At 37.7% G+C, this 25,863-nt stretch overlaps 2 protein-coding genes across 3 annotated transcripts in view; one reads left to right on the top strand and one right to left on the bottom strand.

Moving 5' to 3' along the window:
- The window catches only part of MAGT1 (magnesium transporter 1), a 47,842-nt gene extending 32,890 nt beyond the window's left edge, over nt 1-14,952 (bottom strand). The window contains exon 1 of one of the 2 annotated variants that reach the window (XR_010940121.1): nt 14,777-14,952. Coding sequence is in view for 1 of the 2 variants with exons in the window: in XM_067724447.1 (XP_067580548.1) it covers nt 14,777-14,878 (102 nt within the window). In the remaining variant the exon portion in view is untranslated. The remainder of the gene's footprint in view (nt 1-14,776) is intronic. The other variant, XM_067724447.1, reaches the window with a different exon arrangement.
- Nucleotides 14,953-20,303: 5,351 nt separating this feature from the next.
- Nucleotides 20,304-24,650, top strand: COX7B (cytochrome c oxidase subunit 7B). The gene is made up of 3 exons (XM_067722600.1): nt 20,304-20,465; nt 23,039-23,163; nt 24,449-24,650. The coding sequence occupies exons 1-3, from the start codon at nt 20,426-20,428 to the stop codon at nt 24,524-24,526; spliced, it is 243 nt and encodes an 80-aa protein (XP_067578701.1). The 5' UTR covers nt 20,304-20,425; the 3' UTR covers nt 24,527-24,650.
- The last annotated feature ends 1,213 nt before the right edge of the window (nt 24,651-25,863 follow it).

Raw genomic sequence — 25,863 nt, 5'->3', positions numbered from 1 at the left:
AAATTCTGGCGAGGACGTAGAGAAACTGGGTCTCTCATAGATTTTTGGTGGGAATGTACCATGGTACAGTCACTCCGGAAAACAGTTTGGCAGTTTCTTTAAAAAATTAAGCAAGCAGGGCTTCCCTGGTGGCGCAGTGGTTGAGAGTCTGCCTGCCGATGAAGGGGACACGGGTTCGTGCCCCAGTCCGGAAAGATCCTACATGCCGCGGAGCGGCTGGGTCCTTGAGCCATGGCCGCTGAGCCTGCGCGTCCGGAGCCTGTGCTCCGCAACAGGAGAGGCCACAACAGTGAGAGGCCCGCGTACCGCAAAACAAAACAAAACAAAACAAAACAAAACAAAAAAACAAAAAAAAAATTAAGCAAGCACACCATTGTAAAGCAATTATACTCCAACAAAGATGTTAAAAAAAATTAAGTAAGTAAAATATACACTAACCATACAATCCAGCAACTGCACTCCCAAACATTTAACTCGGAGAAATGAAAATTTACGTCTACACAAAGAAAGAGCTACATTTTGTTTGTTTCTTTTTAAAAGCCAGTCATCAATGAGGCAATGGAAGAGAAGCATGGTTAGTCAATGAGAATTTCAGTTTGAAATAAACGCAATCATATTCATTTATCCTTCCCCTCACCTCTACCCTTATGTTCAAACTTTGCAAGAGTAGTAAGAAGATGGGAAAAGATAAAAAAAAAGAAGTGCAGAAGAATCTCAATGCAGAGTTAATGCTAATTTATGGGTTTGTTCTTCTTTACAGGGATATGTTTGTAAAGGGCTGGGAAATCATGGAGTGGTTCACTATTCAGAAGCATTTGACCAATTACATTTCCCATTACTTACACTGAAGTTTGGCCAGGGCACTGGCATTCAAACTTTAAAAATAGTTCCTTCTCATTAAATTCAATCATCAAAGAACAGATGTTAGGATGTGCCTTTTCAGTTGGGAAGTGGATCAGGAACCTAATAGAAAGATAGCACTCTTTGAAAGATAGGTGTCAGTAATGCAAATGAGTTGCCTCAGACTTAGGCTAAGAAAAATAATCCCTGGAACCAATAAGAATGGCTTCTGTGGCTTTAGTCATCCCAACAAAATTCTCAAAGAATGCACGTCTAGTGGGTTTAGTGGGTTTTAATTGAATGACCCTAAATGGTTTTCCTAGGTGGTCAAGGAACCAGGACACAAGCATATTAATCCCCCCACCCCTGCTAGATGTCTCACAACACTTTTTACCTGTGTTATAGCACTTATCATTCTAAGACAATTTGATATCTGTTTCCTTCTCTAGATTATTAGCTACTAGAGAGCAGACACACATAGTACTTTGCCATATAGTAGGCATTCAGTTAGTGTGTACTGAATTTCTATTTAACAGAACCCAGCTGGGAATGGACTCACTTGCATCATCAACATATAAGGAAAAAAAGACGATTACACACATAAACACTTAATAGAAATGGGATTTTTTTTAATTTCAGGAAGGCAACAATAACATGGATTCTAAAAATGCATGATTTACCTTTAAAGCATGCTTGAATTCAGGCAATACTGAAAAAAATTTTACTTCCTGAGTACACTTCTATGAACAATAGAGAAAGATGGCATAAAAAATAGTTTTGTAGCAGATATAAAGTAATTCCAGTAAGAGCCACAAAATGAATATGCTACACATGGAAAAATGAATATAGTCTCTAATAAGCCCACAGAGAAATATATACACTCGCAGAAGACTGGTATAACAAATAATTAACAAGACTTGTGGAACAATGAATGATAGGAAACAGGTTGTTGGGGGAGGGATAAATTAGGAATTTGGGATTAACATATACACAGTACTATATATAAAATAGATAACCAACAAGGACCTACTGTATAGCACAGGGAACTATACTCAATATTTTGTAATAACCTACAAGGGAAAAGAATCTGAAAAAGAATACATATGTGTATAACTGAATCACTGTGCTGTACATCTAAAACTAACACAACATTGTACATCAACTATACTTCAATTTTAAAAAAAAGGAAACAGGTTGGTGGTAAAGGCAGTGGAAGAGAGTGAACTAGAAGGCAGATAGGACAAGGAACAAGGGGTGGAGGCTAGTTCATCTTTAGCAGTAGAATTAGTTACCAAAAATTGTCAAGAATAGGGATATTTGATTTAAAATAAGGCTGCATAAATTAAACTCAGTTTTTCTAAAAAATGAATTCTTATTATTTGATACAGACTTAATGATCCTCTTGGCTAAGAGAACAATATTAGTTCACAGAAAATATGCATTCTATATTCTAAAGCAGTCATTAATTCTGTTATATTTTCAAATTAAATTTGACAGTTACCAGCAAATTCAAACATAATTTGCCTATTTTATTCACCATGGCTACAGATACTATTTCGGGCTCTTTTAGAAAAAAAAATGTAAAGCAGTAACAGGTATAGTTTCAAATAGTCTATCTCTATTCAACCACATAGATATATGATCATTCCAATAAAACAAATGTATGTGCTTTGAATTAGTGGTAAACATGTGGAGTCTTCTTAAACAAAGTCTTGAATAGGTCTATGTAAAAAATGTATTATATTCCTCTTCTTGTTTATTAACAGACTGGAAAGACCAGATTTCTGGCTATACAATCCCCAAATAACTTATCAAGTAGAAGAAATTAGTTCAAAGGAATTACAAATTCTCTTTAAAGCTCTTATAAATGGGATTATTACCTCAAAAGACTGCTTATTACCGAGGCAATTAATTAGGTTACTTTCTCAGTTCATTTTTTTAAAATGAACTAGTTTTAAACTTTTACAATAAAAGTACATGAACATAGCTTGGGACATGATAATTAGAAGCTATAATCCTTATTCACAATGACCTAATCTTTTAACATTTTAATATATATTAAAGTAAGCCCATCTTGATTTTATGGAGAAAATAGCAGTTACTATTTGGAATGCTTAGTACGTATGTGTCAGGCAGCAACTTCTCTCCTTATAGAATGAGTATTTAATTCAATCCTCAGAACAACACTATGAGGTTAAATACTCTATTTTTAGTTCATTTAAATGTTGAGTAAACAGAATCAGAGAGGTTAAGCAACTTGGCCAAAGTGCCATAGTAAGACACAGAGCTAGGATTCAAACAGATCATTCTAAACCAAGGTTTCTCAGCAGCAGGGTAACTGACATCTTGGGCCAGATAATTCTTTTGTGGGGAGCTGTCCTGCACATTGCATGTTGAGCAGCATCCCTGACCTCTACCTATTAGATGCCAGTAGCATCACCAGCTGGCAATAACCAAAAATGTCTCCAGACATTGCCAGATAACCCTTGGGAAGTAAAATTCCCCACTCCCTCTTGAGAACCACTGTTCTAAACTGAAAAGGATTTTCACAGTCTGATTTAAGCTTTTATAATCTTATTATGTATTCAAAACTATTTTTATTAATTACCGATCGGAACACAATGTAAAAGAAAGACTTGGTGATAAAGTAAATCAAAACTTCCCAGAGCAAGCCCTTAGCATAATGGATAATACACTTACTAGGTCCATGTTTCTCAAAGTGTGGCTAGTATAAAGGAGCCTGTTAAAAGTGCAGACTTCTAGGTTTCATCCTCCAGTAAATTTGATTCAGTAGATCTACATAAGCCTTACTCAAAGGATGCTGATTAGCAGGGTTAGCTGATAAAAAAGACCAAGCAGCATGCCTGAGTGAGCCACATACTGTCTCCAATACCCAAAACTGTCCAATAAGGTGCTGGGTTTCCTGTTTGGTTTGGTGGGCCAAAGAGACAGCCGTTTTTCCATGACCACAACAGGAATTGAGCATTATAAATCCATTCCCTTAGTCCCAAGGAACTTTGCTTGGTGAGCAGGCCCTTGGATTTCGTCAGGTTTATCAGCTACTGCTCCTGGCTACCTCTGTAGTATGAGAGCACCACCACCAAGGTCATTGAGGCTGAGGCTTTTACTTGCCAACAAGGCATCATCCATATAGTGAAAGCTTTAAACATGGAAGGGTAGAGGAACTTATGCTAAATCCTGACTCACCAACTGGTAGCAAATGGCACGGGACCTTAGGTACCCCTAGAGAATACTATAAACATATATAGGAGACCTTGCTACCTGAAAATGAACTGACCTTGATCCTCAAATATCAGTAAGATGGCACAGAAGGTGTTAGTGATGTCTAAGACTGCATACCACTTGTCATCAGTCTGTGTAATAGATTCAGTTGCAGTCGCAATGTCTGGAACAGCCTGGGCTATGGGAAAAACAATTGAAATCAGTTGGTAATAATCTGCTATAAGGCTTCAGTTCCTGTTAGTCTTTTTTCACTGGCCATTGAGGGCTGTTGTTGTGAGATACTGCATCACTTACCACCTCTGATGCCTTTAAATCTTTAATCAAGGCTGTGATTTCCCTTTCTCTTCCTGGGGGGCTCTGTAGCTTCTGGTGGATTCCAGGAATACGGAATTTTAACATGTACCCCAAGTGATTCCTTTTTTAAAAATTTATTTATTTTATTTATTTATTTTTGGCTGCATTGGGTCTTTGTTGCTGTGCGCAGGCTTTCCCTAGTTGTGGTGAGCGGGGGCCACGTGCATGGGCTTCTCATCGCGGTGGCTTCTCTTGCTGCAGAGCACAGGTTCTAGGTGCACGGACTTCAGTAGTCGTGGTGCGCGGGCTCAGTAGTTGTGGCTCGCAGGCTCTAGAGCGCAGGCTCGGTAGTTGTGGCACACAGGCTTAGTTGCTCCACGACTCGTGGGATCTTCCCGGATCTTCCATGTCCCCTGCGTTGGTAGGTGGATTCTTAACCACTGCACCACCAGGGGAGTTCCCCAAGTGATTCTTTATACACTGAAGTTTGAGTACTACTGCTCTACATTTTAATTCTTATGGGTAAGGACTACGTCTTATATAATTTCTATGCAATTACACAGGGAAATTAAATAAACATTAAGCAATTCAAATTATACACAACAGGAAAAAATACACCATTCCTAAAAATAAACCACCACCTGATCTTCCTGAAATGGTTGAAGAATGTGATATATTCTAGATAACTCAAATATAACACCTTATCTAGGAATAAACCTACCTAAGGAGACAAAAGACCTGTAAGCGGAAAATTATAAGACACTGATGAAAGAAATTAAAGATGACACAAATAGATGGAGAGATATACCATGTTCTTGGATTGGAAGAATCAACATTGTGAAATTGACTCTAATACCCAAAGCAATCTACAGATTCAATGCAATCCCTATCAAACTACCACTGGCATTTTTCACAGAACTAGAACAAAAAAATTCACAATTTTATGGAAACGCAAAAGACCCCAAATAGTCAAAGCAATCTTGAGAAAGAAAAACGGAGCTGGAGGAATCAGGCTCCCTGACTTCAGACTATACTACAAAGCTACAGTAATCAAGACAGTATGGCACTGGCACAAAAACAGAAATATAGATCAATGCAACAGGATAGAAAGCCCAGAGATAAACCCACGCACATATGGTCACCTTATCTTTGATAAAGGAGGCAAGAATATACAGTGGAGAAAAGACAGCCTCTTCAATAAGTGGTGCTGGGAAAACTGGACAGCTACATGGAAAAGTGTGAAATTAGAACACTCCCTAACACCATACACCAAAATAAGCTCAAAATGGATTAAAGACCTAAATGTAAGGCCAGACACTATCAAACTCTCAGAGGAAAACATAGGCAGAACACTCTATGACATAAATCACAGCAAGATCCTTTTTGACTCACCTCCTAGAGAAATGGAAATAAAAACAAAAGTAAACAAATGGGACTTAATAAAACTTAAAAGCTTTTGCACAGCAAAGGAAACCATAAAGAAGACCAAAAGACAACCCTCAGAATGGGAGAAAATATTTGCAAATGAAGTAACTGACAAAGGATTAATCTCCAGAATTTACAAGCAGCTCATGCAGCTCAATATCAAAAAAACAAACAACCCAATCCAAAACTGGGCAGAAGACCTAAATAGACATTTCTCCAAAGAAGACATACAGATTGCCAACAAACACATGAAAGAATGCTCAACATCATTAATCATTAGAGAAATGCAAATCAAAACTACAATGAGATATCATCTCACACCCATCAGAATGGCCATCATCAAAGAATCTAGAAACAATAAATGCTGGAGAGGGTGTGGAGAAAAGGGAACCCTCTTGCACTGTTGGTGGGAATGTAAATTGATACAGCCACTATGGAGAACAGTACAGAGGTTCCTTAAAAAACTAAAAATAGAACTACCATATGACCCAGCAATCTCACTACTGGGCATATACCCTGAGAAAACCATAATTCAAGAAGAGTCATGTACCACAATGTTCATTGCAGCACTATTTACAATAGTCAGGACATGTAAGCAACCTAAGTGTCCATCAACAGATGAATGGATAAAGAAGATGTGGCACATATATACAATGGAATATTACTCAGCCATAAAAAAGAAACAAAATTGAGTTATTTGTACTGAGGTGGATGGACCTAGAGTCTGTCATACAAAGTAAGTCAGAAAGAGAAAAACAAATACCATATGCTAACACATATATATGAAATCTAAGGGGAAAAAAAAGGTCATGAAGAACCTAGGGGCAAGACGGGAATAAAGACACAGACCTACTAGAGAATGGACTTGAAGATATGGGGAGGGGGAAGGGTAAGCTGGGACAAAGTGAGAGAGTGGCATGGACATATATACACTATGAAACTTAAAATAGATAGCTAGTGGGAAGCAGCCGCATAGCACAGGGAGATCAGCTCGGTGCTTTGTGACACCTAGAGGAGTGGGATAGGGAGGGTGGGAGGGTGGGAGATGCAAGGGGGAAGAGATATGGGAACATATGTACATGTATAACTGATTCACTTTGTTATAAAGCAGAAACTAACACACCATTGTAAAGCAATTATACTCCAATAAAGATGTTAAATATATATATATATAAAACACCTTAATAATTCCTAGACACTTCTTTCACTAGTCTTCTTTTGTCTCTTCTGTTATATGATTTTATAAAGGAATTTCTCTTTTTTCACATTTGAGTTAAAAGTTTTCTTGATCGGAGTAAATCGCTAGTACTGAAGAACCTTCTTCCTTAGGATGCCTCTTATTCGTTGTCAAGAGCCCATTGTTTGGGTACTGAAAGCTATGCCTTAGAAATAAAAATTTTGTTTCTCTATAGGCTCTACACTAAGTCCCACTATTCACTCTCTAAATATTCCTTTATCTTCCAAAGTCATAACCTTCAAAAGTAAAGGATTAATATATCACCTGTGACCTTCAGGCCCTTCTATTTACTATTTAATACTTTAAAGTTGTTAGTAGGAAAGATATTTTCCAGGGACTATAGTACATAAAGGTAGGAGGTTTATCAAGTGAGCTCAACTCAAAAAAGTAATTGATTTGGAAACAACTCCTACTGCAAATACTTTTTCCACTACAGTTTTAAAAAACATTTGAGAAAATATACCCATCCAGTCTTAAAATTTGCACTGGATATATTTATTTAAAACAAAATAAAAGTTTACTATGAAAAAACATTAAATTTATAAGCAAAGACTTTCACAATCAATTGATATCTCCCCTTCTTGGAGTACATTACTCTACTTTCAACTATTTAAATAAAACAAAAAGAAGAGTAATAATATTCACAATTAAAATATAATGCTTACCAACAAAGTTAAGTAAGCTTAAAGTCTTTCTCTTCTCTTGAAGCATTTAAATTATTATGGCCACAAAATAATCCCACTAACAGGAAGTCAATTAATATCTCTAATTCTGTTAGTAATAATCAAGTACGATGAAAATTTTAGGACTACAAGGGATTAAGAGGACCAAGAAAGTGCAGTAACACAACACTGCACTAATTTAACTTTATTCTACTTGCTTGCATAATATGTATCCCAATTAGCTCTAGCAAAATAGATTAAGCCTTAACAACTACAAATTTTCCTATTATCACTAAATATCACTCAGCAAAGATAGCATATAGCAGTCAGTGGTCCCCAATCTTTTCGGCACCGGGGACTGGTTTCGTGGAACAGTTTTTCCATGGACGGGGTGGTGGGGGATGGTTTCGGGATGATTTAAGTGCATTACATTTATTGTGCACTTTATTTCTATTATTATTACATTGTAATATATAATGAAATAATTATACAGCTCACCATAATGCAGAATCAGTGGGAGCCCTGAGCTTGTTTTCCCTTGCCACTCACTGATAGGGTTTTGATATGAGTTTGCAAGCAATTGATTTATTATGGTCTCCGTACAGTCAAAGCTCTCTGCTAATGATAATCTGTATTTGCAGAGCATCAACGCCTCAGCTCCACCTCAGATCATCAGGCATTAGATTCTCATAAGGTGTGCGCAACCTAGCTCCCTTGCATGCGCGGTTCACAGTAGGGTTCGCACTCCTATGAGAATCTAATGCCCCCGCTGATCTGACAGGAGGTGGAGCTCTGGCGGTAATGCGAGCAATCAGGAGCGGCTGTATTTCGGTCGCCCGCCCGGCGGCCCGCCGCTCAGCCCCTGCTGTGAGTCCCGGTTCCTAACAGGCCACGGACCGGTACCAGTCTGTGGCCCGGGGGTTGGGGACCCCTGGTATATAGGAATCCACTATAATTTAAATCTAAATTCTGATGCTGCCATTAAGATTACTTTTGAATTTCAGAAGTAATAAAGCTAAGCATCAACAGTCTGAATTCCTCTAAAATGCACCTCCCTTTCCCCCAAAACTTATTTCATTATATCTGTGTTCTAGACCATCAGGGTTTATTCATAAAAATTCTTGATATTTTTAGCTTTCTTAATAATCCACTAGCCTACAAATGTTAGTTTAAAAAATTCCTGGTTAAGGAATAAATTTTCAACTCCATCCTTAAATTACAAGTGAGACTGAACAGACCTGGAAACATAATTGGCAGATAATGACTGAAGGAGAAAGACAGTGAACAGAGAAGAGAGTATCTGTAATCCTTAAATGCTATCTGCTCCATTCTCAGTTCACATACTTCTTGCACAGGGCTAAAATATACCACTGTCCCCTCTCCTTGATGTTTATTTTTGGAGGATGTCTCAATTTGTTTGTTTTGCAATGCTACTGAGCCTTTTGTTCTTGGTAATAAGGTATTTTCTAAGTAATTGCTGGGGTTTTGCGCATGTGATACTTTCATGCATCACTTCTCAAAGCAATGTCAAAGAATACAGAAGTTTTTTCCAATAATTGCCTGCCTTGTCAAAATATGCAGATAATTTTATTTTCTGAATAAGCTTCATAAAAACAATATAAAAAGATCAATTGAAAAATATTTTATACTGCCGAGGAACACAAGCTTATTTTATTTTCTATCAATAATATTCATCTAATGTCTTCTACATACCAGGTACTGCATTAGGCACTTTACAGCCCTCATCTCCTTTAATTCTCACAATACAAAAGAAGATAGGCATTTTCCCATTCTACTGATAAGGAAAATGAGACTCAGAGTAACTTGCTAAAGATCACTTGGGTTGCATTAACATACATGATCTTTAAAATTTTACACAATTTTTTGAAAACTGAGCAAACGGGAGGAAAACTCTCTGCCACCCTAGCATTATTAAGACCATTTTTTAATGTTTCAGTATGCTTTGTGCATTCATTCTTTTCCAGGGAATTCCCTGGCTGTCTGGTGGTTTGGACTCAGGGCTTTCACTCACAGGGCCCAGGTTCGATCCCTGGTCAGGGAACTAATATCCCACAAGCCACACAGTGTGGCCAAAGAAAAGAAAAAAAATGACACTCTTTTCCATATTCCATATTATTTTTCTATTACAGATTCCCAGAAGTAGATCAAGAAATATGGATAATTTTTTACAAGTGAAGAATTGTCAATTATTATTTTTTTTAAATATTTATTTTCGCTGTACCGTGTCTTAGTTGCAGCATGCAGGATCTTCCTTGCATCATGTGGGATCTTTAGTTGTGGCATGCGGACTCTTAGTTGCGGCATGCATGCGGGGTCTAGTTCCCCGACCAGGGATCGAACTCAGGCCCCCTCCATTGGGAGCTCAGAGTCTTACCCACTGGACCACCAGGGAAGTCTTGAGATATGGATAATTTTGTCAAAGACCATGCCTTTTCATTTTTATCATGCTGCCTCCCTAAAATGACACCAGTTGCAAGAATAAGCAACTTTCTTTCTACCAGAGGGGGAAATAATTCACCATAAAAATAAAATAAGTCACTGCAAAATAAGCCTTTGTGGCCTAGCAGAGAGCATACGATTTGGAGTCAGACAAGGGGTAGAATCCCAGCTCAGCCTCTACAGCTGTGCTTCTTTAGGCAAACCCCCAACGTCTCTCTTGCTCAGTGTCAGTTTCCTCACCTTTCAAAAAGGGCTAATACTCTGCAGGGTTATTGTGAGGATTAGAGATAATGCATGTAAACCATAGTGCATGACATGTAGAAGGCATTGAATAAATATTAGAGAATAAGTCAATGTTCCAGTGAAAACACTGTTACGAGTGTAAGTAATCTGATAAGTAGGGTAGCATTTCATTTAACAACAGACAACTATGAAGAACTTGAGTGATTTTTAATTATATTCATTTAGGAGAGGTGTCTTTTTTTGTTGTTCTTCTCTATTTTTTAAAATAAATTTATTTATTTAATTTATTTATTTTTGGCTGCATTGGGTCTTCATTGCTGCACGCAGGCTTTCTCTAGTTGTGGCAAGCAGGGGCTACTCTCCGTTGCGGTGCTTGGGCTTCTCATTTTGGTGGTTTCTCTTGTTGCGGAGCACGGGCTCTAGGCACACAGGCTCAGTAGTTGCGGCTCTCAGGCTCTAGAGCTCAGGCTCAGTAGTTGTGGTCCACAGGCTTAGTTGCTCCGCGGCATGTGGGATCTTCCCGGACCAGAGCTCAAACCTGTGTCCCCTGCATTGGCAGGCAGATTCTTAACCACTGCGCCTCCAGGGAAGCCCTCTATTTTTTTTTAATTGAAGTGTAGTTGATTTACAAAGTTGTGCTAATTACTGCTGTACAGCAAAGTGACTCAGTTATACAGGAGAGGTGTCTTTTAAAACATAATACTTAGATTATAAGATCATACATTATCCTACCATTTAAAGTCAAATCTACTATGGTGGATAGACCTGGGATTTTTTAAAAATAATGTTTTCAAAAATTGTAAGCATTTTGCAACAGAACGTCTATATTTTTAAACTGTCTCTAAGTAGTATCACAGTAATCTCATTATTTAAAAGTCCAAAACATGCTCAGTTACAGGGGAAAGGTATAAAAACGAAACCAACTTTACCAGCCTATGTTTGTTCCTTGATTACTGATGAGAAAATCCAATTTTAGATTGTGAAACCTAAACAAACCCTCAAGTGAAAGAACAGATTGCTGACTTTATATGTACACAGTTAATTAATTAATTAATTAGATGTTTATTGACAGATACTGCTAGGTGTGAAAAGAATTAATTTAAAAGTGTCTGTATTCATAACCAATATTTTATAATAACTATAAATGGAGTATAATCTTTAAAAATGGTGAATAGCCATGTTGTACACTTGAAACTCATATAATATTGTAAATCAACTATACCTCAGTTAAACAAAAGTGTCTGTATTCAAGATGCTCACAGTCTAATGGGAAAGACTGGTATATAAACAATGACAATACAATGTGCTGAATTCATCTCAATTCACCTAGGGGAACCAGGAAAAGCTTAGTTGAGAAGGAAGGTAATGTTTGAGCTAAGAGTTGAAGAGTAGGAACCCTCAGGTGAATGAGGGAGTGGGGTGAGGGAGAAGAAGGGAGATACTCCAGCAAGTATAGATACTTGCAAGAGAGTATAGAAAGATCAAGGCAGGAATTCCCTGGCAGTCCAGTGGTTAGGACTCGGCACTCTCACTGCTGGGGCAAGGGTTCAATCCCTGGTGGGAGAACTAAGATCCCGCAAGCCATGCGGCCAGTAGAGGGCGGAGCTTGAATTGAGATGAGCCTGGAAAAAGCAGACCAGGGACAGACCACAGGAGTCCTTTTATACTTTGCAAAATAGGTTATTTTAACCTTTCGGTTGTCAGTTTTTTACCTTAGCATCTCTGGCAACACTATGAAGGATGAGTTCAAGGATGACCAGTTAGGCAGTTATGGCAAGAGATTTGCAAGAGCGATAAGGGTCTTGAACAGTGGCATGATGGGAAGGGAGTTAGAATCTGATTCCTTAAAAACATTTTTTTATTGAGATAAAATGCACGTAACATAAAATCCACCGTGTTAACAATTTTAAAGTACATAAAACATTATTAATCATTAGAGAAACACAAATCAAAACTACAATGAGATATCATCTCACACTGGTCAGAATGGCCATCATCAAAAAATTTACAAACAATAATTGCAAGAGAGGGTGTGGAGAAAAGGGAACCCTCTTGCACTGTTGGTGGGAATGTAAATTGATACAGCCACTATGGAGAACAGTATGGAGGTTCCTTAAAAAACTACAAATAGAACTACCATATGACCCAGCAATCCCACTACTGAGCATATACCCTGAGAAAACCATAATTCAAAAAGACTCATGTACCACAATGTTCACTGCAGCACTATTTACAATAGCCAGGACATGGAAGCAACCTAAGTGTCCATCAACAGATGAATGGATAAAGAAGATGTGGCACATATATACAATGGAATATTACTCAGCCATAAAAAAGAAACAAAATTGAGTTATCTGTACTGAGGTGGATGGACCTAGAGTCTGTCATACAGAGTGAAGTAAGTCAGAAAGAGAAAAACAAATACCGTATGCTAACACATATATATGGAATCTAAAAAAACCAAAAAGGTCATGAAGAACCTAGGGGCAAGATGGGAACAAAGACACAGACCTCCTAGAGAATGGACTTGAGGACACGGGGAGGGGGAAGGGTAAGCTGGGACAAAGTGAGAGAGTGGCATGGACATATATACACTACCAAACGTAAAATAGATAGCTAGTGGGAAACAGCCACATAGCACAGGGAGATCAGCTCGGTGCTTTGTGACCACCTAGAGGGGTGGGATAGGGAGGGTGGGAGGGTGGGAGATGCAAGAGGGAAGAGATATGGGGACATATGTATAACTGATTCACTTTGTTATAAAGCAGAAACTAACACACCATTGTAAAGCAATTATACTCCAATAAAGATGTTTAAAAAATAAAAAATCAAGTACATAATTCATTGCTAATTCCTTTTGAAAGTAATCTATCCCCTGCTAGGCTCTTCTGCTTCTAGTTTAGTGAGAGGTTAAATGAATAAATAATTTAACTGGTAGAAATACTAGTTTTTAACATTTTTCACTGTTTTATTAAAAAATGGTGGTTGTAGAAATTTAGACAATACCAACATATAAGGTAAAAAGTTACAGTGTTCCCCTAATGAACAATCCCAACTACCCAGAGATATCCACTGTTGTATATCCTTACAAAGGTTTCTCTCTATATATATATACACTTTTATATATATATATATATATATATATATATATAAACATAAAAGGCCTCTAGAATATAAAACTATGTATTGTTTTACATCTTGTTTTCCACGTAAAAATGGCTTGGAATCCTCCTAAAAAAGCACATAGATTTCTAGTTCCAGTGTATGAGCCTGCTCATTTCACCATTACTTTGAAAATTGTATATTTTTAATTTTACTTTTTGCCAATCTATTAATTAACTCGTTTTAATATGCTAGCTTATTTTTTTTCTTATGGAATAGTACACATATTCAAAAACAGAGAAGGTAGGTTCTCTTAAATTCAGCTCAAGTTGACAAGCATCGGAGATGTTTAAATGGCATTTTAAAAGTGCCTGTACAGGTATCGTGTACTAGAAGGAGGCACAGAATGTACAGGAAATAGCATAAGACGGACTGACCTAGGATTTCAGTCCTTGTTCTGCAACAGTTAACTGTGTAAGTTTAGGACTTGGGTTTCCTTATTTATAAAATTAGAGAGCATAAAGAATTGCTAGTAATCTGTAAAGCTCTAAGAGCATACGGCTCTACACATGTTTCAAAACAACAATGTTAAAATTCCTCAGCTTGGATTGCTTAATGGTGAGTAAAGAATACTGTATCTCCTCCACTTGCCAAAGTCAGTAAATTCCACGAGGAGGAATCTTAGTTTTGTTCACTTATATACACTAAGCTTCTCACAACAGCGCCTGGCGCGCTTGATATTTGGTAAACCATTGAAAATGGTTTAAGAGCTTCACTCCGGTAACTTGCTTTGAATCAATTATTTGGACAATGAAATAAATTTGGCATAGCTCCGCTCTTCTGTTTACTCCTCTCATTCCTGAAGTGAAAATGCTACAAAATACATAGTTCTCACACGTCTAAAAGGGAGTTACATCTACTGACAGAAGAAAGACTCAGATATTCTACCCCTTGGACCTAAAGTCGAACTTCCCGCCACCACCTGATGGGGCCCACACTCAAAGAAGTGTCAAAACTCGTAGCTATGTACATCCACAGGCCTATAGAAGCCAGCTTGTCACCTACCCCACCCCACTCTCAGACTCTACAGTCCCAGAAGACAAGGTATTACAGTTTCTTCTCTCGCGAATCCCACAATTCCAAAAACGGCGGAATTGGAGCCGCCAAAGGTACAGAATCGGCGGGGAAAAGGGATCGGGAAGGACAAAACAGACCCTCTCAAGCCCCACTCGTCGGGAGAAGCCCGTGTTGCTGGAAACAGCGTCCTCACCTCCTTCTTTCTCTGGGCAGAGGCTGAGGGAACCCCGTAAACGAGCAGCAGTGCCACCGCTACGGTCGCAGAGACGCACCAAAGCCACCAACGCGCTGCCATGTTCGCTTCTCTCCTTCCTAGAAGGGAAACTTTCCTGGGGCTGGGTCTGAGGGTTGGGCGTGAGAACAGGCAAACCAGCCCCCTCGCGCCTCCTCATTGGTCCAGCTCAACCCTGCCCGTAGTCCCCTCACATTACGTCAGGGCGCTGTACAGCCAGACGCCCGCTAAAAGACGTTTCACTTCTAATTGGTCTCTGTTAGCCAATAGAAAAATGACAATCTGGAGGTTTTACATTGGTCCGCTAAGGATGAGGGACCGCCCCTTTCATTAAACGTAAAGATGGCGGGCTTAGCGGTTCTTCAAATACGCGTGCGCAGTTGTGAAGCATTGCGGCTTTTCAGCGTCCGAGCTGGCTTAGGGTTGTTAGGACAGAAACTTTTTCCCAGAGACTCTTTAGAACTCTTTGAACACCTCTTTCGTGTAATATTCTAGAGAAATTGGACCTAGCCACGTGATTGATAGGAGCTATCCAAGTCCCTTATTTGGCCTCCAAAGTATTTCAAATAAAAAAATAAAAAGAAAGTTGGGGCTTCCCTGGTGGCAGTGGTTAAGAATCCGCCTGCCAATGAAGAGAACACGGGTTCGAGCCCTGGGCGGGGAAGATCCCACATGCCGTGGAGCAACTAAGCCCGTGTGCCACAACTACTGAGCCTGAGCTCTTGAGCCCGCGAGCCACAAATACTGAAGCCTGCGCACTTAGAGCCCGTGCCCTGCAACAAGAGAAGCCAGGACAATGAGAAGCCTGCGCACTGCAGCGAAGAGTAGCCCAGGCTCACCGCAACTAGCGAAAGCCCGCACACAGCAAGGAAGACCCAACACAGCCAAAAAATAGGTAAAAGCAGGAAAGCAAAAACAGTGTTACTGAGGGATATTTTAAAAAGTGAATGAACAAGAGCTTGTTGAATACCTTGTGTGTCCCAGGAACTGTGCCACATGTGCTGAACACAACAGACATCAAAAGTTATATTCTAAAGTGTTTATTCATGGCAAACCTTTAGGTTTATTAGGTAGGCACCAACAAGTACTTAAATTTCTGTTATAGACAGCAAATTTTTTTTTTTACTTGCCGTTCTTTTGTTTGAGAGATGGACGCAGCACTAAGGTTGTAAGAAAGCACTTCTGTCTTTTTAAAGTTTTTGTGTCATAATCGGTTTTCTTAAATATCCAGTTCCCTTATCTAAAAAATAATAAAAATCCTACATAGCAGAACTTTCCACTTATTTGGCCCAGTTCTGTTTACCATTGTGGGTTGTAAAACTGGGATAATAGAGAAGAATAATATACTCAAGAGGAAAAACACCAACAAAACCAATTGCATGTAATTTGGATTTATTTTGATGCTGTGGAATATCATATGACCATTCTTTTAGGCCCTGCTGAGAAACACACGGAGAGGAAAATAATTTCATTAAGTTGGAGAGACAAAGAGATGGGTATGGAAGGGAAAATAGTTGCTTCTGAAGAGATGTGATCTAGAGATATGTAAAAAATTAAAACGTTTACAGACACTCGTAGTAAGAAATTTTTTAAAAAAGGACACTGGGACATGCCATATGATTCCATTTATATGACATTCTAGAAAGGTAGAGAACAGATCAGTGACTATCAGGGGCTGGAGGTGGGGAGAGGGACTGACTACAAAGGGGCCACACAAGGAGATTTTTTGTGAGGATACAGCCTTTCTCTCCTTAATTATTGGGGTGGTTACACACTGTTTGCATTTGTCAAAACTCAGAAGACTACACTAAAAAAGAGTGAATTTTACTGCATGTAAATTTAACAAATAAAAAATTAAGGTAAGTTTTTTAAGTACACAAAAATCTCACCTATCATTTTGGCAAAAATTCAATACATGATGTCATTGAGTCTGTGGGGAAACAGGCACCCTCATACATTGCTGGTGGGAATGAAAAATGGAGGATAACTTAATATCTAATGCATTTATCCTTTGATTCAGCAATCCCACTTCTAGGAATCTACTCCAACAATAAGAAAATATATGCTCACAAATTTGTTCATTTCAGCACTATTTGTAATTGAAATATTCTCAAAACCACCTAAATGTTCAAATATAGGAGAATGATTGAATATACTATGGTACATAAATACCATGGAGTATTTCACAGCTGTAAAGAAAAGGAATGAGGAAGAGCTCTGTAAATGATATGGATTTTCAAGATCTATTGTTAAAGTGAAAAAACCAAGTGCAAAAGTACATACATATTATGCTACATTTGTGTAAAATAGAAGAGGAAATAAGAAAATATATATGTTTGCCCATTTTGCAAAAGGAAACACAGAAAGCTTAAATTAGAAACTAATGAAATTGGTTACCTACAGAAGGTGGAGAAAATGGAGTAGAAAAGTTATGAGGGAATGACACTTCTCTAAGTACACCAGTTTGTATAGTTTTGACTTTTGAAATAATGTTAATATTTTAAAAATAAAATATAAAAGCAAATCATATGGTTTTGCAAGATGAAAAAAGTTCTGGAGATGGATGGTGGTGATAGTTGTACAACAATGTGAATGTACTTAATACCACTGAACTATACACTTTAAAATGGTTAAAATGCTAAATTTTATGTTATGTATATTTTACCACAATTTAAAAAATAAGTTAAACATTTAAAAATCACATCAGTAAGAATGGGTTAAAAAACTGAAATTGAATACAAACAGAAAAAAGGGAGCACAGCTCTATTTCAAATGAAAAAAACCACACTAAAAAAAAAATAACTAATCTGAAAAATTTGTGAACACAGTACCTTGATTACATACCATTAGTCTAAAGAAAAAAACACAACTACAAGCAAATCTTAAACTCTACTAGGTAGATTTCTTTTTCATAGTGATATGAGCAAAGCAATTCTGAAAATATATTGTGTATAATGTAATATGTAAAAACACTGATGTTGAGAGCCAGGATTCTCACTGTGTAAGAAGGGAGATACAAATATGAAATGAGGGAAAGTAAAAAAGAACTTTTGGGGGTTGGACTGGAATTGGAAGTATTTGTATAAATTTATCATTCATGATATATATTCCTAGCTCTATTCACAGGAAGGACTAGAAGCAATGACACTCCAATATCAATGAGCAAACCTAGTGCCAAATCTAGGTTGCTAAATGCCATCCCTGAAATAAATTGGGGCTCCTTAGGGAAATGGTTGATTCCAGTGCTGGGGCAGGGAAAGTACAAGATGAGCCTTGTGTCAGAAAATAAAGATGTGCTCAAAAAAAATGATGGCGACGTCAAAAAAAGACATATAAGCCAGCTTGAAGGGAATCCTACTGACCACATCTGAGACTATTGAGCATTAAAATAAATCATGATAGCAATGGATTATAACCTATGGAATCCATGGATCCACACTGATAGTGAACAAATAAATAGGGGAGAAGATCAAACTCCTCTTTATAGTAGAACACTCAGTATTAAATATGGAAGGAATGATAGAGTTAGAAAATCACCATTTTGCAACTTTCATACTAATAATTCTTTTAGGCAAAAATCATCAATGGATACAAAAACTAGTGGGTGGAAGTTTGATAAAGAACAGGATATATACATAGTCTGAATGTATTCCTCACGTTACTTATTAATGACAAAGGGAAAAACAGTAACTTTATACTATAGGAACTTGGAGGTCACCCTTTTGATCAAATGATTAAAGTTGGCATTATCAATAATGGGACAAGCTAATATTATAGGCTTCCTGATAAGATGCCCTAAGAAGACATATCTGTCATGTAGTATTCCTGTCAGAAGTGCATTAACTGAATCTAATTAGGAGAAAATGTCAAGCACACAAAATTTGAGGGAACTTTTACAAAATAACTGGCCTGTACTCTTTAAATATATTACGGAGCACAGACCTGTGGAGTCAGAAGGTCCGTTACCAGTTGTCACTTACAATTGCCTAATCTTGATTCTGCACCTCACTTCCTTCATATGTAAGCTTGAGAGTATAAAGTTTACCTTAGTAAGAAAAAAATTAGTGCTGTGAAAGACAAAGAAAGGCCGAGGAACTGTTTGATTTTCTAGGAGACTAAAGACATAACTTACATGTAATGAGGTGGCTGGACCTAGAGTCTGTCATACTGAGTGAAGTAAGTCTGAAAGAGAAAAACAAATACCTTATGCTAACACATATATATGGAATCTAAAAAAACAAAAAGGTTCTGAAGAACCTAGGGGCAGGACAGGAATAAAGACGCAGACGTAGAGAATGCACTTGAGGACACGGGGAGGAGAAAGGGTAAGCTGGGTCGAAGTGAGAGAGTGGCATGGACATATATACACTACCAAATGTAAAACCGATAGCTAGTGGGAAGCAGCTGCATAGCACAGGGAGATCAGCTCGGTGGTTTGTGAGCACCTAGAGGGGTGGGATAGAGAGGGTGGGAGGGAGACGCAAGAGGGAGGAGACATGAGGATGTGTGTATATGTATAGCTGATTCACTTTGTTATAAAGCAGAAGCTAACACACCATTGTGGAGCAATTATACTCCAATAAAGATGTTTAAAAAAAAGACATAATTAAATTCAATACAGGGAACTGGATTGAATTCTGGATAGAGATATTGGGGTAATTGGTGAAATTGGAATATGAGCTGTAGTGTCTCAATATTAAAATTTCTGAATTTAATAACTGTACTGTGGTTATGTAAGAGAATAGCTTACTCTTAGGAAATGAACCCTGAAGTATTAACAGGTAAAAACACATGACGTATGCAAGTTATTCTCAAATGGTTCAGAAAAAAAGAGATGCATTTATATATACATCTTTTATGTACATGTATTTAATCACACACACAAAGAAAACATGTGGCAAAATATTACCAAGTGGTGTACCTTGGTAATGGGTGTACAGGAAGTCTCCCTCCCCCAATATTTTATTATGAAAATATCCAAATATACAAAGTGAAAGAATTGTACTCTGAACACACACCGCCAAGATTCTACAATCAACAATTTGTTAAATTTGCTTTATCACATATTTATCTACATATTAATAATTCTTTTTACTGTTCTTGCAAGTTTCCTCATAACTTGAAATCATTTCAAAATTAAAAGTTAAACGAATTAGTAGGTAGTAATAGGAAAAAAATTAAAGAAATGAAGGAAGTTTGGAGGGAACAGAAAGTACTGCTAGTGTGGAGCGAGACACAAGCTCAGTCCTCTGAAACACTATCTTGAAGCTGGTGCCTTTGATGTCTCAGTCTGAGATCAATGTCTCAGCTCTCCTCTATAGATCCCTAAACCTGGCTTCGAGGCCAGGGATTCTCTCATTGTTACGTAAATATCTTGGTATGTCATTTACAAAGTGTAAAACTTCGTTTCCCACAAGGCGTTTATCCTTCCGTGCTGTAAAGAGGACAAATTCTATAGGTTTTTTACAGGTCTCGCGAGATTCATCAAATCTCTTTAACGAGCTCAGCAGGAAGCCATTTTGTTTCTCAGGGCGCTTTGCAAGGGTACTAGAGGTGAAATTGCAAGAAGTCAGCAGCTGCAGTTGCCGCCGTTCTGTCTTCAGCTTCACGATGTTTCCCTTGGCCAAAAACGCACTAAGTCGTCTCGGAGGTGAGCAAAAATTGTGAGCACATCTTTTCCAACTGCCTTTATCCGTTGTCTTCGTGGTCTTTCGTGCCCCTTCCTTCCATGTGCATCTCGACTTTATTATTCTAAATGCTCTGTCTCCTACTTCACCCCAAGTAATTGGGAAAATGTCCTTAGCATTAGCCTAATCGCTCAGCGTTTCTGTTTGGGTTCCCAGCTCTCTTTTGTTACTGGAGTCATAACCCAGCTCTGCTTTTTTTTTTTATTTATTTTTCGGTAGCCTACGATTTCAGGGGAGACACCTGGTGAACACTTCTCGTTCCTTAAGTAATTCCGTAAACTTTAGCTTTGGGGACACGTTTACCCGCAAATGGAAGAGCCTCTTCTCCAATTCTTGGTTTCATTGCAGGGAGACAACCTAAATGGTAGCACTGCAGCTTTTATGTTATTTGTGGATTATTAACTAAATAATTGTGGTCATTTTTTTCTTACCTAAAAGTTAGGCAGGTACAGGGAAATTTTGAGACCAGCATTATGTACTGAGAATGCACTAGATTGGAGAGATAAAAGTCATTTCCATACTTGATTTGCACTGAAGGTGACCTTGAGTAACGTGAGCAGTTTTACAATGAAAGTGACCTTAAACAACTACCATTTAGCTTCTTTAGCCATCTTTTTATTTTCTGTTTATGGAGTCATTAGAAGTATTACTAGATTGTGTTCTAAATGCTCAAGCACCTTTGACAATAACCAAAAAATAGTTGTCTGACCGGTTTTTCATATTCCAAAAGCCACATCTATTATCTCTTTCACTTTGGGCAAATGATTTAACCTCTCTCAACTTCATTTTCCTCCTTTGTAAAATAGAGGCTTAGTAAATAATACCTACCTCATAGAGTTGTTGAGGATTATATGAGATTACCAATAGGTGGTAACTGAACCATTTCTTGTCACAGAGAAGAGGTCCAAAGAAATCCACTTGGGTGACCTGAGTGTTGAGGTCATGAGGTGTTCCAGAATTGCTTGCTTGGTAATCTTATTTTCTTTGCTTTTTGAGCAGGTAGGGCCTTGTACCTCAGGAAAGGGGTTTGGGGGTTGTTATTTTCAATGTGGAATTCACATGCTCACTTTTTAACTGCTCTAGAGCAGATTATATTGGGAAATGTTTGTAAATTTGCTCATCCCAAGTGTGACTAAAGGTGAAAAAAAACTAAGGCACTTAAGCGAAGAAACCATTAAATGGTCAAATAACTATCGTGAAATAACCCATTGTATCACATTATATCAAATAACCCATTGTATCACATAACCCATTATATTCATAAGTGCTAGTGAATGGGCAACATTGCTGTTTCTTTAATACGTTTTTCATTACATACCTTTTGAGGCTCTAAAACAATAAGGACCTGCTACTTAGATTGGAGAGGAAGAAAAAAGCAGCTGGAAATATGCATTTTCCAGTCTTGGCTCTTTCCCAAGCCCCCCAACTACCTCCAGAGGCAGTTTGAAACTCTTTCTACTAAAATAGCAGTAATAGCAAAGCTTTCATGTTGTCATTCTGCTCAACAGCTTTTACCTCTACCAAAAAAGTGACCCTCCATGAACCTTTCTAGTTTTACCTCCTGTTACTAATTTATTTACCTTGTCCTTCAAACGTAATTTGTTTTCTAGGACACTGGGTTTTCTGTCTCTGCTTTTTTCAGATTTGCCTTTCCAATGCCTATATAACCAAATCCTACCTGCTATTCAAAGTGCTTAGCTAACATTCTGCTTCCTTGTATTATAGTGGTTTGTGTCTTCGTATCTAATAGCCTGGCTACATAACCAAATCCTACCTGCTATTCAAAGTGCTTAGGTAACATTGTACTTCCTTTTATTATAATGGTTTGTGTCTTTGTATCTAATAGCCTCCCCTAGAGTGGAAGTTACCCAAGAACAGGGTCTGTGTCTTACACATTTCCATATACCCCATTTCTTTTAGCATGGTGCTATATTCATTAGTCACTTTTTTAAAAAGTCAAGATTACTCTAGTTTTTGGAGGTTTTGGGGTAATTTTAAGGTCATAAACATTTAGCGTGCTTTAATGATTTTGAGTTTATTTACCCCTTTATGTTGTAAGTTGTTGAGCACTGCTGAGTAAACTTTAGTGAAATTCAAAGTCATAAATACTCAAATTAATGAAGTAGGAGCTAAGTTCAGAGGTTATACAAATACCAATTTGTCATGGATGTTACTGACATCACTTTTTCTTGGTTTTTCCCCTCAACATTTTATTGTGGAAAGTTCCAGACATATCGAAAAGTTGGAAGAATTGTATAATGAATACCCACATACCCACCACATAGATTCTACAACTAACATTTTGCTGTATTTGTTATATCACATATTTATCCATCTGTCAATCTTATTTGTGAAGCATTTCAAAGTATGCTACTTTGCTTTTAGCTGCAATATGTTTTAACATTTTATTATACTGCGTAATACTGTAGAATTAACTTCCTTGGCTTTTGTGAGTGGCAATATCAATTACACATGTTCTCTTTTCCTGATAATTGATAGATATGCTCCCGTATTCTCTTTTCTTTCCCCCTTTAAGTTCGAAGCATTCCGCAAACAATGGCAAGGCAGAGCCACCAGAAGCGGGCACCTGATTTCCATGACAAATATGGTAATGCTGTATTAGCAAGTGGAGCCACTTTCTGTGTTGCTGTATGGGCATATGTAAGTACTGTTGATTGATAACCTGTTTTAGATGTTTTTTATTCCCATTTATCTCATGTATTCAAAATGTTTTCACACAGTATACATTTCTAGTTAGGAGGGGCTTTAGAGATTTTCTAACGTAATTACCCACCTAGTGCAGGAATTTCTTCCTCAACATTGAGCATTCATCCGTCATCTGTTCTTAACATTTCCAATGACAAGTTGCTTAGTGGATCAAAAGGCAGTCTTTTCCATATTGTGTAGCTGGTTGAAAAGATCTTATGTTGAGTTAAAATCTGCCTCCTTCATATTTTACCCATCATTTCATTGCAATACAGAAATTCTGATCACATTTCCATGTATCAGCTGTTAGATATTAGAAGATTCCTATCATGTCTCCTGGATCTTCTCTTTCATATTAAACATTCTTAGTTCTGTTGATCATTTTTTTGTTATATGATTTCCAGGGTTTTCACCATCTTGGTCACCTTTCTTTGCTTAATCAACCTTTCTTCTATAGAAGAACTGAGTACAGCATTTCTGATGGATGACATATAAAGTGACTTGCTTTTAATATTTTAGTTTTTTACATCTTCATTTACCAATCTACTTACCAGTCACTGTACTTGCTAGTTAAAAATAGGAGTCTTGAAGTTATAATAAATATATAAACTGATTTTAAAAGATATGAAACAACCCTTGCCTTAATAATCAAAGACTTTATTAATAGGCCTTTTTCATTCTTATTTTGATCTTCCTGAAATCAGATATATTATTAAAATAAGTGTGTGTACTTAATTGGAAGAGTAAACAGATGTTGAACAAATGTGTGATCGGGGGCACTTTTGGAAGTGAAGTGCTACTTGAAGAAGGGATATTATAAAAGTTCTCTTTGGCAGTATTTAGGTAGTCGTGGTTGAGTGCAACAATGTTTTTGAGGATGTAGTATAGAAATGTGATATACAAATTTGAATTAATTAAATGAAATTTAAAATGTAGTTGCTGAGTCACACTAGCTACATCTTAGTTGCTCAATAGCTGTATGTAGCTAGTGGCTAACTGTATTAGACAGTGCAGATATAGAACATTTCCTTCATCTCTGGAAGTTCTACTGAACAGCACTGCTCTAGAGAATTAGGACAGCAATTAGGTTTGGCCTACCTGGAGGGCACTGTATCCCAGGTGACTTTCTGTGTGTTTTTAACCTATAGTGCAGAATACCTTTGCCACTTTAGGAAATACTCTCCAAGGGAGAGTGGGCTCTGGTTTAAACATATAACTGACAGCATTTTAATTCTTACAGACAGCAACACAAATTGGAATAGAATGGAACCTGTCCCCTGTTGGCAGAGTCACCCCAAAGGAATGGAGAGATCAGTGATCATCCCAGCTCGTTTAATACTGAATTGTTTCAAAATCAACTCATAATTGATGCCAAGTAAAAGCATTATGTACCCATTAAAATATGGCGTGATTGAAGAAATAAAGTACATTTGAAAACCTCATTGTAGGTTTGTTTGTTTCTTTTGTAAATGAAACCAAGCTTGATCATTTTTATTTATTTAACCTTTGTGTTAATATTAAAGTCAAAACACTGTACAACTTCTTGAATAGCTTTTCTCTATTAGGTAGTGTGAAAGGAAAGTTTGGCTGTCACCTAGGAGTCAACTTTATAATAGGCTGAAATTACAGTTAATGAATAACTGATAACAGAGTTATTTTAGGGCATCTATGAGTTTAAAATTTGGTGTCCATATCTTGGTTATACCTACTACTTTCAGCCTCTCATATATGTTTGTATTTAGAATTGGCGTTAAGTCCTTTGTACTCCTGCCAAGAGAACTTAGGGTGTCACCAGACCCATAGGAAGAGTGGTCCTATCAAATGAACTCCTAGGATGTCTGAAGACTAGCTAGCTTCTTGGCTCCCTCGGTGCATTTATCTTAGAGCTCTATTTTTTTTTTTTTTTTTTTTTTTGCCGTACACGAGCTTCTCACTGTTGTGGCCTCTCCCGCTGCGGAGCACAGGCTCTGGACGCGCAGGCTCAGCAGCCATGGCTCACGGGCCTAGCCACTCTGCGGCATGTGGGATCTTCCCGGACAGGGGCACGAACCCGTGTCCCCTGCATCGGCAGGCGGACTCTCAACCACTGCGCCACCAGGGAAGCCCGAGCTCTATATTTTTCAGCATATTTATTTGAGATGTTTATGAGGTTATTAAAGAAAGGATCTGTTTTACTTATCTAACTACTAGTGACCTCTGCTGTTGGCTTTCTGTAACTATACCAGTTTTTGGATTGGTGGATTATCCTGAATTCACTATGACATTGGATTTTATGTGTAAGATATTAACTGAAGAAAACACAGTATCTACACCATGTGCTTCTTTATTTCCTCAGCCAAAGGCTCTGAAGTAAGCCTCAAGTAGTGGCTTTTTAATAGTGCTCAAGCAGAAAATGAAATTTCAGTTGAGTAACCTATCTATATTGGCTAAATTTGAGATTTCTAAAATTCACTTACCTGATACTGTAGGTTATCAGGTAAGTGGCTTTTAGGACTCTCCAAATTTTCCTGATGTAGATAAGGATTTATACTTAACCAAACATTTGAAGAATGTTTACTCAATAGGTGAAATACTAGAATTGCTCTTATGGCAATATGTCCTGTTTTCTCATTAATGTACCAAAGCCAGTAATTTCATGACTTTTTAAAGTAGGAA

The sequence above is a fragment of the Pseudorca crassidens genome, chromosome X, assembly GCF_039906515.1.
Source record: "Pseudorca crassidens isolate mPseCra1 chromosome X, mPseCra1.hap1, whole genome shotgun sequence".
Lineage (NCBI taxonomy): Eukaryota > Metazoa > Chordata > Mammalia > Artiodactyla > Delphinidae > Pseudorca > Pseudorca crassidens.
Note: the sequence above shows the minus strand (reverse complement) of the source record. Positions and strands in the feature narration are given on the sequence as shown.